At 40.1% G+C, this 14,999-nt stretch overlaps 1 protein-coding gene across 3 annotated transcripts in view; it reads left to right on the top strand.

Moving 5' to 3' along the window:
- The window catches only part of ATRN (attractin), a 160,782-nt gene that overhangs the window by 69,455 nt on the left and 76,328 nt on the right, over positions 1 to 14,999 (top strand). For all 3 annotated transcript variants that reach the window (XM_059037673.2, XM_059037677.2, XM_067013940.1), the window contains exons 13-18: positions 1,052 to 1,173; positions 2,076 to 2,214; positions 3,799 to 3,989; positions 6,452 to 6,671; positions 7,882 to 8,067; positions 8,777 to 9,010. In XM_059037673.2, the coding sequence (XP_058893656.1) occupies positions 1,052 to 1,173; positions 2,076 to 2,214; positions 3,799 to 3,989; positions 6,452 to 6,671; positions 7,882 to 8,067; positions 8,777 to 9,010 (1,092 nt within the window). The remainder of the gene's footprint in view (positions 1 to 1,051; positions 1,174 to 2,075; positions 2,215 to 3,798; positions 3,990 to 6,451; positions 6,672 to 7,881; positions 8,068 to 8,776; positions 9,011 to 14,999) is intronic.

The following is a 14,999-nucleotide window of genomic DNA, read 5'->3' as shown; positions in this document are numbered from 1 at the left end:
CAAATTAAGCTGAACATAAATCCTCAGTAAGAACACCCAGGCAGCTTTACAGGTTCATTTGTGGGCTGGTGAGTGCTGGAAAACTAACATGACCAGAACTTGGTAGGGTTAGTCACTGTCTCCTAAAAGGGATAAAATCAGTGAAATAGTTATTTTTTAACCATATTTTAAAAGTTCAAATTAAATGTGCAAGTTTTTAGGGAATAATATTTAATTACCTTAGGTGGTTCATTATGAACCCATTTGCTATGAACTCATCTCAGATGTCACCTCCCTGGTTCACTCTGCTTTCTCTGTGGGCGCAGTCTGTGGGGTGATGACCAGGGCAGGAAGAACAGCCTAAGGAGCAGGTTGTTGGGGTCTTTGTGAGGGTGAGCCCTGCCTTTTCTTGTCCATGGATTCTACCATGTGCCATGTCCATGAATGGTTCAATAGATGTGGCAGCACTATTGTGCAGCTTCTCTTTCGTTGCTGACCTTGACCTGTCTAGGGTCAGTAGGAGATCAACAGGTCTCTAGTAGCCCAGAATTTCTTGGACTTACGTATATGTGTATTGCCTTCTTTGGGGTTCTGTGGTGCTGCCTATGTCCTGTGCCCAGAGCAACCTTGCATTTATAGCTGGGAGGAATGGCTTGGTCTCCTACATTTCTTTGTTTGGCCCCTGGGCTGCTCTTGTTGTTCATTCAACTGCTAGTTGATTTCTTTCCTGAAAAGAAAAGTATTTGAAGAACCAGACCTATTTCCCTTATATCTCATTGTTGAATTATTCTATCTTTGTTTTTCACTTTCTGTGTACTTTTGTTAGGAGGGTGGAGTACAAAATGGCTTTTCTTCAAATTGTTTACTTATTTCTAAATACTGTTTTTACCTGAACACACCAATATATTTTCCTGCCAGTTTCACTCCTCATTTTACTTCCCAAGTCTTGTTATTTTATTTTATTTTATTTTATTTGCCTCACTGTCATATTTTGCTCAACAGCAGTTGTAATGGCCCATGACATTTCTGAGGAGAAGCTGTCACAGTTAATGAGTTTTTCTTCTCTTCACAGCTCTTGACCATGACAGATGTGACCAGCACACGGATTGTTACAGCTGCACGGCCAACACAAATGACTGCCACTGGTGCCATGACCATTGTGTCCCTATGAACCACAGCTGCACAGAAGGCCAGGTCAGAAGCTGTTTCTAAAGGATTTCAGAGGATAGAAAAATCCTGAGTGGGATTAGGTGTAGATTGTAGAGCGTATGGTATAGCCCAGAGTTATCTTTGAAACTTTCAGTGTAGATTTGGATTTTATTATTGCTCAAGTTTCTTTTAGTAAGGGATGCTCTGTATGTCCTAATTGCAAAGGTTCTGCTAGCCACGAGGATTGATGTGTGGTGTTTTAGAAGAAGGCAAGATTATTATTCTGAGTACACCCCAGTCCCTATGCATGACTATGGCTAAGTACTAGATGCTTGGAGTGAAATTTGTAATGGTGTGCTCCCTCTACATATGCAAGGTTTGGGGAGCAATTTAGGACTTGAGAGTGAAAATGAGTCAGGTGTGTAGCAGCCGAACTGAATTGTAGAAATAATAGACTTTGCAAAATCTCCTTGTCTTATGTTATATCTTGGCTCAGCATAACTTATGCTTACCATTTATGATTTTTTATTTAGGTTATAAGGCAAAAAAAAGATATGATGACTCAACTTTTATAATTTTTGACTATAAGACATTCATTGTCAGTCTGTAAAGCAGCTCATAAAATAAAAAACTTTTAGAATGTTTGGGAGACATTTAAAAAGCAGCAAGTTCAACATTCCCATTCTACAGATGAGCAAGTTGAAGCATGGTGCTTAAAAGAATGCACTGCTTCCTTGCCAGGTAAAGGCATGTCCTTGAACAGAGCATTTCACTATAGTGTTTCCACTGCAGTGCTGCTTCATCTACATCTTATTTATTTATTTATGTATGTATGTATTTGTAGTTTTGCTTCCTCAATTAGACTGTTGTTTTTAGTATCCTATTTGTTCTTGCCGTGAGTTCTCTCTGTGGATATAAGAGAAAAGCTTTTGTCCATTGTATTCTAGATCTCCATTTCCAGGTATGATCATTGCCCCAAGGATAACCCCATGTACTACTGTAACAAGAAGACCAGCTGCAGGAGCTGTGCCCTGGACCAGAACTGCCAGTGGGAGCCTCGGAATCAGGAGTGCATCGCCCTGCCTGGTAGGCCTTGCCAGGGGCATCTTGATGTGTATGGGTGCAAAGACTTCACACACACACACACACCCTCAATACTGTGCAGCCTAGATTGAACCCCGCAAAAAGGGCGAACTCATTTTATCCATTCATTCCCCCTCACCACTATTGTGGTTGTTATATTTTAAAGCAGAAATACAGTTCTTGAGTATTTACTTCTACCATCCTTTGAAAGAAAGTGAAGCGTCATCTGCTGCTGTGGAGAATCAAGGACAGCTTGACTCTGTGTTATTGAGCCTGCTCCGTTGTCCCTACCCCACTCTCCATTGTCCCTACCCCATTCTACGGTAACCTGGGAGTAGAAAGCAGCAGTCTCAGCAGCCAGTCTGCTGGGCACTTTATGAAGAGTACTTCTTACTGACCACTGGGATCAGGTTTTCAGCACCTTCTGATAAGGAAAGGAGAGATGTCTCTGTCAGCAGCACCTCCTGGGATAACTTCAGCCCCAGATACCTCAATTTATAGCACTTCTGAGGTTCAGGATGATGAGTTGGGGGCCTGAAGCCAGCCAGCCACGGCTGAAACTGTATGATATATTTGCTCAACCAGGAATCCCAGGAAGGAGACTTCTGTGGCTCTGTGCAACAGAAGTACAGGGTAGCTGGGGTCTACTGGACCCCTCTTGAAATCCTTCAGAAGTACTTGATTCAGCTTGCTGGAGTGGGCTTCTTATTCTTTTACCTCATTGCATCTCAAGCTTCAATGCATAGCAAAGTACCTGGGGGTCTTGCTAGAAGCCAGATTCTGGCACAAATTTGTGGTGGGGCCCTAGAATCTGCATTTCAGCAAGCAATGGCACTGATGTCACACTTTGAGGAGCAAGTCTTTATCTGCTCTGAAATGATCCCTTTCCCGTGGCACCTTCCGTTTATCTCACTGGCTGTTAATGAACATTGTTGAGGGCATCTCCAGGGTACTTTGGTTCTGGTGAAGTTGCTTTGCTCATGCACTGTCTTCCAGGAAGCATGTATAGCTTCTGTGCAGTTCTTTAGGTGGGTACAGGGAGGTCACAGTAGCAGATTACAAACTTACCTGGTGTATGTAGCGCTTCGGTTTATTTCCCAAAAAGACTCTTTCCACCTCACTTTTGGGATGTTTTGTTTCACTTGATGTGAAAACAGTGCAGCTTTTGTAGACTTGCTCACTCACCAACTCATTTCTATTCTTGCAGTTTTCCACCCCATCTTTCCAATAATGCATATTCATTTTCCTGCTCTTAGGATTTTAGCCTTGTTTCTGATTTTTCTTCAAAAGGAGGTTTATAAGTTTAACAGTGGTATCAAACAAATGTTTTCCTCTAAGACATAGGAGGGTTGACCTCAGAATACGCATCTTGAGATCCAGGAAATATGACTGATAAACATTTAAAAAATTCTTGTGTGTATTCTGTAGTTGCTCTTTAGTAATGTGATGCACTCACCACATCCGAATGAAGTATCTAGAATTCAGCTCACAAAAACCATTTAGGTTTTCAGCAGGTGAAGCTGCTAATATACGTAGTTTTGTGTGATTTCTAAAACTCTTTGTTTTTCTCTCTCCTCTTTAATAAAGAAAATATCTGTGGCATTGGCTGGCATTTGGTTGGAAACTCATGTTTGAAAATTACTACTGCCAAAGAGAATTATGACAATGCAAAATTGTCCTGTAGGAACCACAATGCCTTTTTGGCTTCTCTTACAACCCAGAAGAAGGTGGAATTTGTCCTTAAGCAGCTGCGAATCATGCAGTCATCGCAGAGCATGGTGAGTTAAAATCCTTGGAACTTAAGTTTCTAGTATCCATCCTTCTACTGACGGCATGACTACAGCTTACCTGTGATGTGCTTGGCAGGAGGAGGAATGCTAGTAGGTGCAGTGCAATACACTGTGGAACTGCACTGTCAAATTCTCCCCCTGGGCTTCCCTGGTGGCGCAGTGGTTGAGAATCTGCCTGCCAATGCAGGGGACACAGGTTCGTGCCCCGGTCCGGGAAGATCCCACATGCCGTGGAGCGGCTGGGCCCGTGAGCCATGGCCGCTGAGCCTGCGCGTCCGGAGCCTGTGCTCCGCAACGGGAGAGGCCACAACAGTGAGAGGCCCGCGTACCACCAAAAAAAAAAAAAAAATTCTCTTCCTTTAATAAACTCTTTCTTATCTTGAAATTTCTAACACTTTATTTTTATTAGTCATATTTCATTAAATTATAAGATATATCAATAACTACATGTGTATTGAACAGTAATATGTTTACATATGCACATATCCTGCGACATCAGTAGATGATTTCATATCTGTTTTTTTTTTTAACATCTTTATTTGAGTATAACTGTTTTAAAATAGTGTGTTAGTTTCTCCTTTACAACAAAGTGAATCAGTTATACATATACATATGTTCCCATATCTCTTCCCTCTTGCGTCACCCTCCCTCCCACCCTCCCTATCCCACCCCTCTAGGTGGTCACAAAGCACAGAGGTGAACTCCCTGTGCTATGCGGCAGCTTCCCACTAGCTATCTAATTTACTTTTGGTAGTGTGTATATGTCCCTGCCACTCTCTCACATCGTCACAGCTTACCCTTCCCCCTCCCCATATCCTCAAGTCCATGCTCTAGTAGGTCTGTGTTTTTTTATTCCCGTCCTACCACTAATCTCTTCATGACATTTTTTTTTCTTAGATTCCATATATATGTGTTAGCATACGGTATTTGTTTTTCTCCTTCTGACTTACTTCACTCTGTATGACAGACTCCAGGTCTATCCACCTCATTATAAATAGCTCAGTTTCATTTCTTTTTATGGTTGAGTAATATTCCATTGTATATATGTGCCACATCTTCTTTATCCATTCATCTGTTGATGGACACTTAGGTTGCTTCCATGTCCTGGCTATCGTAAATAGAGCTGCAATAAACATTTTGGTACATGACTCTTTTTGATTTATGGTTTTCTCAGGGTATATGCCTAGTAGTGGGATTGCAGGGTCATATGGTAGTTCTATTTGTAGTTTTTTAAGGAACCTCCATACTGTTCTCCATAGTGGCTGTATCAGTTTACATTCCCACCAGCAGTGCAAGAGGGTTCCCTTTTCTCCACACCCTCTCCAGCATTTATTGTTTCTAGAGTTTTTGATGATGGCCAATCTGACCGGTGTGAGATGATATCTCATTGTAGTTTTGATTTGCATTTCTCTAATGAACATATCTGTTTTATCCCTAGGTTCTGTTGGGGTGGGGGAGGGGAATGCCATTACTAATTAGCTGAGCTGAATTAAGCCACCTGAGTCTCTCAGATTTCAGGTATTATTCCAGTGTGTAATAAGATTTAATGCTAATCATCCTAAGAAATGGACATCCATTTAGGTCTTTCTTTGATCTGACCAACCCAAAAGGAAAGGGCATCTTCTTATCAGGAGTTTCTGAGCACAGAAAGTCCCCAGGTTCTCTTCCTGTCCACCCAATGCTCTCAGGCAGCTTGTAGTTGATATTCCACAATCACATTTTGTCTTTTTTAGTCCAGAGTCCTAGAACTGTGGTCCTACCCTCAATCAAGTAGATACTCACAAGACAACGCTCTTTCAACAACATTGTCTTTGGTATAGAGCAGTTAGGGGGAAATGTCAAATAGGTAGGAGGAATGGGCAGCACTTCCTTGGGAAGGACATAGGAAGTGCGGTCTGGGTCTTGGCTACATGTGGCATCTGAGACAGACTTCCCCAGGAATTCATTGTCCTATTTTCCCTATAAAATTTGGTGACAGCCAATACCCCCACCTCCCCAGCTGAAGGTGGGAATCTTTAATCATCATTTATCTATGCCTGAACTAGCCAGAGCTTCCAAAACAGGCTTAGATAATGATAGGCATATAACCAGTATTTCATAAATATCGATATGATGATTTGACATATAAATAGACATTTAAACCAAGTTGAGGTTGGTCATCCCTTCGTAGCATTTGTAATAGCATGTAGAAATTTAGGAACTTGATTATTACTTTGATATTGATGTCTTCTCCGAGCTGTATTTCTGTCCTTTGTAAAATGGCCATATTAAAGTGCCAGGCATGATATGTAACATAAAAATGATGGTCTGCAGTAATCTACCATGGCTGAATCAGGATAGGGAGGTTTTCCTTTATCTTTTGGATGTATGTAACTTAATGGTTTTTGTCTAGAAGCCAGTTTTGGTCAAGACATTGATTATATTCATAGCTGTGCCTGTTTTGCCTACAGTCCAAGCTCACCTTAACCCCATGGGTTGGCCTTCGGAAGATCAATGTGTCCTACTGGTGCTGGGAAGATATGTCCCCATTCACAAATAGTTTGCTACAGTGGATGCCATCTGAGCCCAGTGATGCTGGATTCTGTGGAATTTTGTCCGAACCCAGTATTTGGGGCTTAAAGGCTGCAACCTGCATCAACCCACTCAATGGTAGTGTCTGTGAAAGACCTGGTAGGTATATGGGTGAATTATGCGTTACCGGAAGTTCGTTGAAAGAGAAACTATAGAAGGCATAGTTAAGTATTATGACATTTTCATGAAAAACCGATGGAGTATTGATTTCAAGCATACGAAGCAGAGTGTAACACAGAATTTTTAAAGCAGAAGGAAGTAGTGTTTGGCTCTGAATAGTGTGAGCCATGAGCAAAACCAAAAATAACTAACACTAATATTCTGATTAACCATGAGATTGATTGGTTTATTGACCACAAAAGGTATTGATAATTTCTCTGAAAGGCAAATTTCTTGGTGTTGGCGGGGAAATGTTGTGGAAGAAAGAACAAAAAATCCAAAGAAAAGATCAGAAAAGCAAGCAGATCACTACAGGGACAATGGACAGAAAGATAGTGTCAGTGGGGAGAAAAAGGATGAGAGTAGCTCTGTGTCAGGAAGCAGAAGCAAACCTTCAGCATGATAAAGCTGCAGGAGAGTGCTGAAGGACCAGACACTTGGAGTAGCTTCACAGGCTTGAAGCTCTCTAGGCACATTTAGGCTTCCTAAAGGCAGGCACAGGGGTGGCATTTGCAGCACGCAGACAAGCCCTAGACCAGTGTCCTCCTCCTGCAGAGGGACTCACAAGCAGTAGTTGGAATTCTGTGGCTGCTTTTGGGAGGCTGGACTCCATTGACATCATGTCTTATTTTAGGAAGTTACTGTCATTTGTCAAATACAGAGGTGTGGAAGAGAATTCATAGCACTGTAGGAGTCACCTTAAAGTATAATATCTAGGGGAACTTTTCAGCCATTTTGGATCCTGAGTGCTTCGGTGAATTTAATGAATGCTGTGGTTCTTTTTCCCCCAGAATATACAAAGATGCAATTTTGCATATTCAGGTGGGTTGTAAAACCCCTGAAGTTCATCCTGGGTCTCCTATATTATAAGGAGCTTTAGAACCTCTACTCTTGTGGAACGATTAGCTTGTTCCCTCATGTCTGTCCTTAATGCTCTTTGGAAAGAAAAACTGTTTTCCCCCCAAGTGTATAAATATACTTGACTAAATAGTACTTGATGACCTAAGACTTTCTATTTTCTTCTTCATTTAGTGTAACCCACTGAATTGATTTCATGACACACTAGTGGGTCACAACCCACATTGAAAAGCCTTTGACCTTAGCTGACATAGTGGGAGCTCTAAGTGTCTCTCTTGGTTTTACTTCCCAGCGAACCACAGTGCCAAGCAGTGCCGGACACCGTGTGCCTTGCGGACGGCATGTGGGGAGTGTACCAGCGGCAGCTCCGAGTGCATGTGGTGCAGCAACATGAAGCAGTGCGTGGACTCCAATGCCTACGTGGCCTCCTTCCCTTTTGGCCAGTGTATGGAGTGGTATACCGTGAGCAGCTGCCCCCGTGAGTGAAAAGTGAGCTCTAGGCAGTATGGGTGACAACTCCTGTGTGTAGGGCAGTGCTGTCAGCCTCTGAAAATTCTAGGGATGAGACCAGACTTGACCTTCTACTCAGGACTGTCCAGAGACTGCCTGATATGAACCCGCATACAGAATCAAGAACAATGACACAAGTAAACAACTGTAGGATAGATCACAGAGTACAGAAATAATTTGCCCAACCTCAGTATCATATTGCTCAATGCATGTAATATCTCCACCTCTTAATCTCCTAATTCATAAAGAAGTGATTTCCAGGAGATGATCTCTAAACATCCTGGGATTGAGAGAGGAGGGGAGGAGTCTCTGTTATATGTTGGACAAGATATTGGGCTCTTTAAAGTTTTATTATGTCATTTAAACAATCACAATAGAACAGGAATTTTGACTCACAGAAGTTGAATAGTCTGTTAAAGAAAAAGGTAATTAAAATACAATGAATTTGGGCTTCCCTGGTGGCGCAGTGGTTGAGAGTCCGCCTGCCTATGCAGGGGTCGCGGGTTCGTGCCCCGGTCCGGGAAGATCCCACATGCCGCGGAGCAGCTGGGCCCGTGAGCCATGGCCACTGAGCCTGCGCGTCCGGAGCCTGTGCTCCACAACGGAGAGGCCACAAAAAAATACAATGAATTTAAGACTACATGTGATAGTGAATTGTAACTTATGTTTTTTTACAGCTGAAAATTGTTCAGGCTACTGTACCTGTAGTCACTGCTTGGAGCAACCAGGCTGTGGCTGGTGTACTGATCCCAGCAATACTGGCAAAGGGAAATGCACAGAGGGCTCCTATAAAGGACCAGTGAAAATGCCTTCTCAGGCCCCTACAGGAAATTCCTATCCACAGCCCCTTCTCAATTCCAGCATGTGTCTGGAGGACAGCAGATACAACTGGTCTTTCATTCATTGTCCAGGTAAGATGTCTTGTGTATCCAAAATCAAGTGTTTCACTACCTATTTACAAAGAATAAAGCCTTGAAAGCTACATTATTTATATGGGTTTCTTAAAAAAAAAAATAACATAGTTTAGGAAACTATTTGTTTCATGTGAAAAATATTTTTAATGTCAATTAATGAAAATACTAAGGACTTTAAGTGAGTTGTCTTGCTAACTTTCATTACAAAAGTATTGAAATGAGTTCATTATAAAAAATTAACTATTACAGATGTAAATAAAATAAAAACTAGAATTCCTCTTCTCATCTCTAGAAGGAAAAACTTGTAACAGTATAATATAGATACCTCTAGATGTATAGTTTTTAAAATAAAAAATACTGTGCTATACACCGTGCATGTGATATATTGTTCTACAGTTTGCTTTTTACTTAAAAATACATTGTGGCAATTGTTAGGGGGAAAATTAAAAATAAAATCTACTGCCAACCCAGAAATTCCTCTCCACAGATGTAGAAAAGAAACAGTTTTATTATTGAATAAGCATTAAACCAGGTTGTGGCCCACATCACAGCAATCCACTAATGAGATTGCAAAAACAGAGAAATTCTACCCTTTTAAATATCCCAGCGTATATAATCCATTATATACATGTTCTCAAAATGAAGATAACTTGTCTTCATATGAGGATTTGACAGCACTATTTGCTCTACATTCTTTCACAGTTCATTCTGAATTTACCTGATAATTGGGGAGGCCACCTAGGTTAGTTAATTGCCTTTACCCAAAGGAGAAAACAAACTTGTATCTTTAAGGCAAGCAGGTGGTTACAGTTTGGACCCATTCCCACAGCAAGGGGAGGTGGGACTGGCTCCCTTGATGTGTACATTTCAAAGAGATGGCTCTTAAGCACTTAAACACATCTCTGCTTTGTAGTGCTGACTTGAGGCTTATTTAGGTTTAAAAATCTTACATACATATACTTATCAAAGGAACAGGAAGGGTTTTTAAATACAGGTTTTCTTACTGAAATGCTCTAAGAAAAGGGAGAAGGAAAACCGTCTCTTTCCCTTTGACATGAAGAAAAAAGGAAAAATTCAGCCTGCCTGCCTGCCTCCCTCTCTCCCTCCTCCCCTCCCTTTGCCCTCTTTTCCTCTCCCCACTCCTTCCCTCTCTCCTTTCCCTTCTCCTTCTCCTTCCTTCCTATCCTTTCCAGTGGTTGATGCCAGAAGGAACAGACCTTGAGTTGACCTAAAGCTTGATCCTAGACCTGCTATGGTAGCTGTCCTGAGAAACCAACCCTGAAAAATTGGCCTATGATTCAAACTTTCAGCAAATCTCAGGAATGTACTGATGGGCCTCCAGAGCAGTTGGGAGATGCTAGGCAGGTTCAAAGACTCCCAAGAGCTTAGTGGATAAGAATTTCTCCAAAAACCTGCCAGACATTGCCCCTGACCACTGGGTTCTTTGTGAGGACTTCTATAAGGGAAAGATCACTGTAAACAAAGATAAAGGGCCACAAGCAGACTGGAAGAACATATCTGCAGGGTATATAACAAATGATTATCATCCAGAGTATGTAAACCTCTACCCTCCAGAAAAATAAAGCTTAATGTCAACCCAACAGAAAAAGTAGGCAAAGTGAAACCGCTAGGTGTCTTTTCCCCGGGGGTTGGGCGCATGGCTGGCGCTTCAAGGAGCTCCAGTCCTTTATGTCTCAGCACAGAAAGAATTCATCTAGGTGCTAAGTGGTAGATAAGAAGGGATTTATTAGAATAGGACACTTGTGAGGCTTACAAGTGAGCAGACAAGAGGGTGCCGCACTCCGAGAACTTAGTGGGCTACAGCTTTATAATCAAAGGAAAAATGGGGTGGGGAAAAAGACCACCTTCTTCTTCCTCATTCTTGAGTAGACATCAGCCTTCCATCATAAGCTCCTCCTCCAGGTTGGGCAGGGGAGTTTTCTTGTCCCTACATGGTCAAGCCAGGACTGTCATGACATTATGGAAAAATTATTTTAGGTTTCAGTACAATAAGCGTCTTTCACTTTGAATGTCACCCTTCCATAAATATTGTTTTTTATGTGTGCAGAGAGCATGTCCTAGGGGTCAGTAACTTACTGAGCTCACTGGGCCGGATGTGGGTCTCATGCCACCATTGTTTTATTGTTTGGGGGCATGTCTCATGCTTCTGTTGCATGGTTTTGTTGCTAAGCAGGCCTGCTTAGTTTGTGGTTAAGCAAACCTGTTTTCTTGAGTGATTGTTAACTTACAGGGGTCTCCCATATTTTTTTCTACTTACAATCCCCTAATGAGATTAACTATTTAATCTCCTCCTTTTCCCTTTATTCTTTTCCTATCAGAAGGATATAAAGTCATTCTCAGAAAAGGAAGTAGAGCAGGAAAATGCAAAATAAAATGAGAAACTAGCTTTTTATCTACAGAACTGGATTAAATCCTCTTTGTTCCTTTTTTCCAAAGATTTTAGAGGATCTACAGTTGCATTTCTAATCTGCTAGTGGTTTAATTAATGAAATAGTTAAATCTGTGCTTTTCCACTAATATCAAGAATATATCAGGTAAAATGAAAATACACAGGATATAGGAAAATATTTACAAATTATATGTCTGATAAGAAGGTAATGTCCAGAATACATAAAGAACTCTTTAAACTCAAATAAGCACATGACAAGATGCTCAACATAATTTAGGAAACTGGAATTCTCATAAATTGTTGGTAGGAATGTAAAATGCTGTATCCACTTTAGAAAACAATTTGGCAGTTCCTCAAAAGTTAAACATAGATCCATCATATAGCCCAGTATATACCCAAGAGAATTGAAAATATATGTCCACACAAAAACTTGTACTGAGGGGTTTCCCTGGTGGTGCAGTGGTTGAGAATCCGCCTGCCAATGCAGGGGACACGGGTTCAAGCCCTGGTCCAGGAAGATCCCACATGCCTCAGAGCAGCTAAGCCAGTGTACCACAACTGCTGAGTCTGCACTTTAGAGCCCGCAGGCCACAACTACTGAAGCTCGTGCACCTAGAGCCTGTGCTCCGCAACAAGAGAAGCCACTGCACTGAGAAACCTGTTCACTGCGAGAAAGAGTAGCCCCCACTCGCCGCAAGCCCGTACGCAGCAACAAAGACCCAACGCAGCCAAAAATAAAAATAAATAAATAAATTTATTTTTTTAAAAAAAACTTGTACTGAGTGCTCATAGAAGTATTATTCATAATAGACAAAAGTGGCAACAACCCAGATGTCTGTCAGCCAGCGAGTGGATAAACAAAATGTGGTACATTCATATAATGGAATACTATTTGGCAATAAAAAGGAATATAAAGTACTGATATATTCTACAACATGAATGAACCTCGAAAATGTGCTGTGCAAAAGCAGTCAGATACCAAGTCTATATATTATATGATATCATTTATATGGAATGTCCAGAAAAGGGCTGATATATAGAGACAAAAAGTAGATTAGTGGTTGCCTAGGGCCGGGGGCAGAAATGGGGAATAATGGGCATAAAGTTTTCCAAAGTAGCTGTACCATTTTTCATTCTCACTAGCAGTGTACAAAGGTTCAGACTTCTCTACATCCTTATCAGTACTTGTGTTTGTCTGTTTGATTGTAGCTGTTCTAGTATATGAGAAATGGTATCTCACTGTGGTTTTGACTTGCATTTCCCTAATGACTAATGATGTGTTTGGAGAACTGTCTATTCAAATTCTTTGCCCAGTTTTAAATTACTTTATCTTTTTACTGTTGATGTATAAGAGTTCTTTATGAATCTAGATACAAGTCCCTTATTGGTTATACAGTTTGCAAATATTTTCTCCCATTCCATGGATTTCTATTTACTTTCTTGATGGTATCTTTTGAAATACAAAAGATTTCGTTTATCCCATGTGCTTTTGGTATTGTATCTAAGAAGTCAGTGCCTAACTAACCCAAAAATCACAATTACTCCTGTGTTTTCTCTTTAAGGTTACATAGGTTTATCTCTTTGTATTTAGGTCCATAATTCATTTTGAGTTAATTTTTGTATATGGTGTGAGATAGGGGGTCCAAATTTATCTTTTTACATGTAGTTAACCAGTTGTCCCTGCACCATTTGTTGAAAAGACTATTTTTTTTACTATTGAATTTTGGGAGCACATTTGTTGAAAATCAGTTGAATGTAAGAAGTTATTTCTGGACTGTCATTTCTATTGCATTGACCTATATGTCTGTCCTTATGCTGGTATCACACCCTTGATTTCTATAGCTTTGTAGTAAGTTTTGAAATTGGGAAGTCTGAGTCCTCCCACTTTGTTCTTATTTTTCTAGGTTGTCACGGCTCTTCTGGGTTATTTGAATTTCCATATGAATTTTAGGATGAACTTGTCAGTTTCAGTAACATCAACAGAAAGCCAGCTGACATTTGAGATTACATTGAATCTATAGACCAACCGGGGGTGTATTACCATCTTAACAATATTAAGCCTTTTAGTTTATGAACCTGGAATGTCTTTCATTTCTTTAGTTTTTTATTTTCTTTCAGCAGTGTTTTATAAAGTTTTCAATGTATATATCTTATGCTTATTTTGTTAAATTTACTATACAAAGTATTTTATTCTTCTTCATGGTATTGTGAATGGAATTATCTTAATTTCGTTTTCTGATTGTTCATTGTTAATATGTAGAAATACAGTTGATTTTTGTATGTTAATCTTGTATCATGCAACCTTGCTAAATTCATTATTTCTACTAGTTTTTTAGTGGATTAGGGTTTTCTATATACAGGGTTGTGTTGTTTACTAAGAAAGACAGTTTTACTATCTTTCCTGTCTGGATACCTTTTTTAAAAAAAATTTTGTGGGGGCTAATTGGCCTGGCTAGAAATTCCAGTACAATGTTGAATAAAAGTGGTGAGAGTGGACATCATTCTCTTGTTCCTGATCTTAGAGGGAAAGAATTCAGTCTTTTTCCATTATGTATGATGTTGGCCTCAGTTTTTTCATACTTGTCCTTTATCAGGTTGAGAAATTTTCCTTCTATTCCTAGATTTTTGAGGGCTTTTGTCATGATTGGGTGCTGGATTTTGTCAAATGCATTTTCTGTATCACTGTGATGATGTGGTTTTGTTCTTTAGTTTATTAATGTTATGTTATACTAATTGATTTAAGGATATTAAACCAGTCATTCATTCCTGGGATAAAGCCCATTTGCTCATGATACATAATCCTTTTTACTGTGTTGCTGGATTTAGTTTGCTGGTTGAGTATTTTGTGTCTATTTTCATGAGAGATATAGGTCTGTTCTGTAGTTTTCTTTCTTGTGATGACTGTCTGACTTTGGTACCAGGGTAGTGCTGGCTTCATAGAGTGAGTAGGGAAGTAGTCCCTCCTCTTTTATTTACTGAAAGAGTTTGCAAAAGGATTGGTATTAATTCTTCTTTAAGTACTGGTAGAATTCACCAGTAAAGCCATCTGGGCTTGGATTTTTCTTTGTGGGAAGATTTTTGATTATTCATTGTCTCTTAGTATAGGTAAGTAAAGTATAATGCAGGCAGCTTTTCTATTTCTGCTTGAGTCAGTTTGGGTAACCTGTATTTTATAGGCATTTTTCTATTTCATCTAAGTGATCAAATTTGTTGGCATACAACTGTTCCTATTATTTTCTGGCAAGTAGCTTTTTGGCTGTATGTGTTCTCCTGTTTAATCTATTGAAGGGTTTTTGTTTTGTGTCTGATTTTGTTTTATCCTTTTCATTTTGCAGGGTCTCTAAATATTGTGAGGGTTTGTTCCAGAGCTTGCTTTCTTATTTTATGAATGCAATGATCTCTGAAGCCTCCTTGAATTTGCTAAAATAAGTATTTTTCATTCTCTTAAGTTTCTTGCATTAATCCTTCCTTCAGAGTTAGTCGTTCCGTGTGTTTATCTAGGTGGTGCTTTTAGGTTGATGATTTTCTCATACTGGTGATTCTTCAAGGTCGATTTGTATTTATAACTGAATGAAT

The sequence above is a fragment of the Kogia breviceps genome, chromosome 14 (assembly GCF_026419965.1).
Source record: "Kogia breviceps isolate mKogBre1 chromosome 14, mKogBre1 haplotype 1, whole genome shotgun sequence".
Taxonomy (NCBI): domain Eukaryota; kingdom Metazoa; phylum Chordata; class Mammalia; order Artiodactyla; family Physeteridae; genus Kogia; species Kogia breviceps.
Note: the sequence above shows the minus strand (reverse complement) of the source record. Positions and strands in the feature narration are given on the sequence as shown.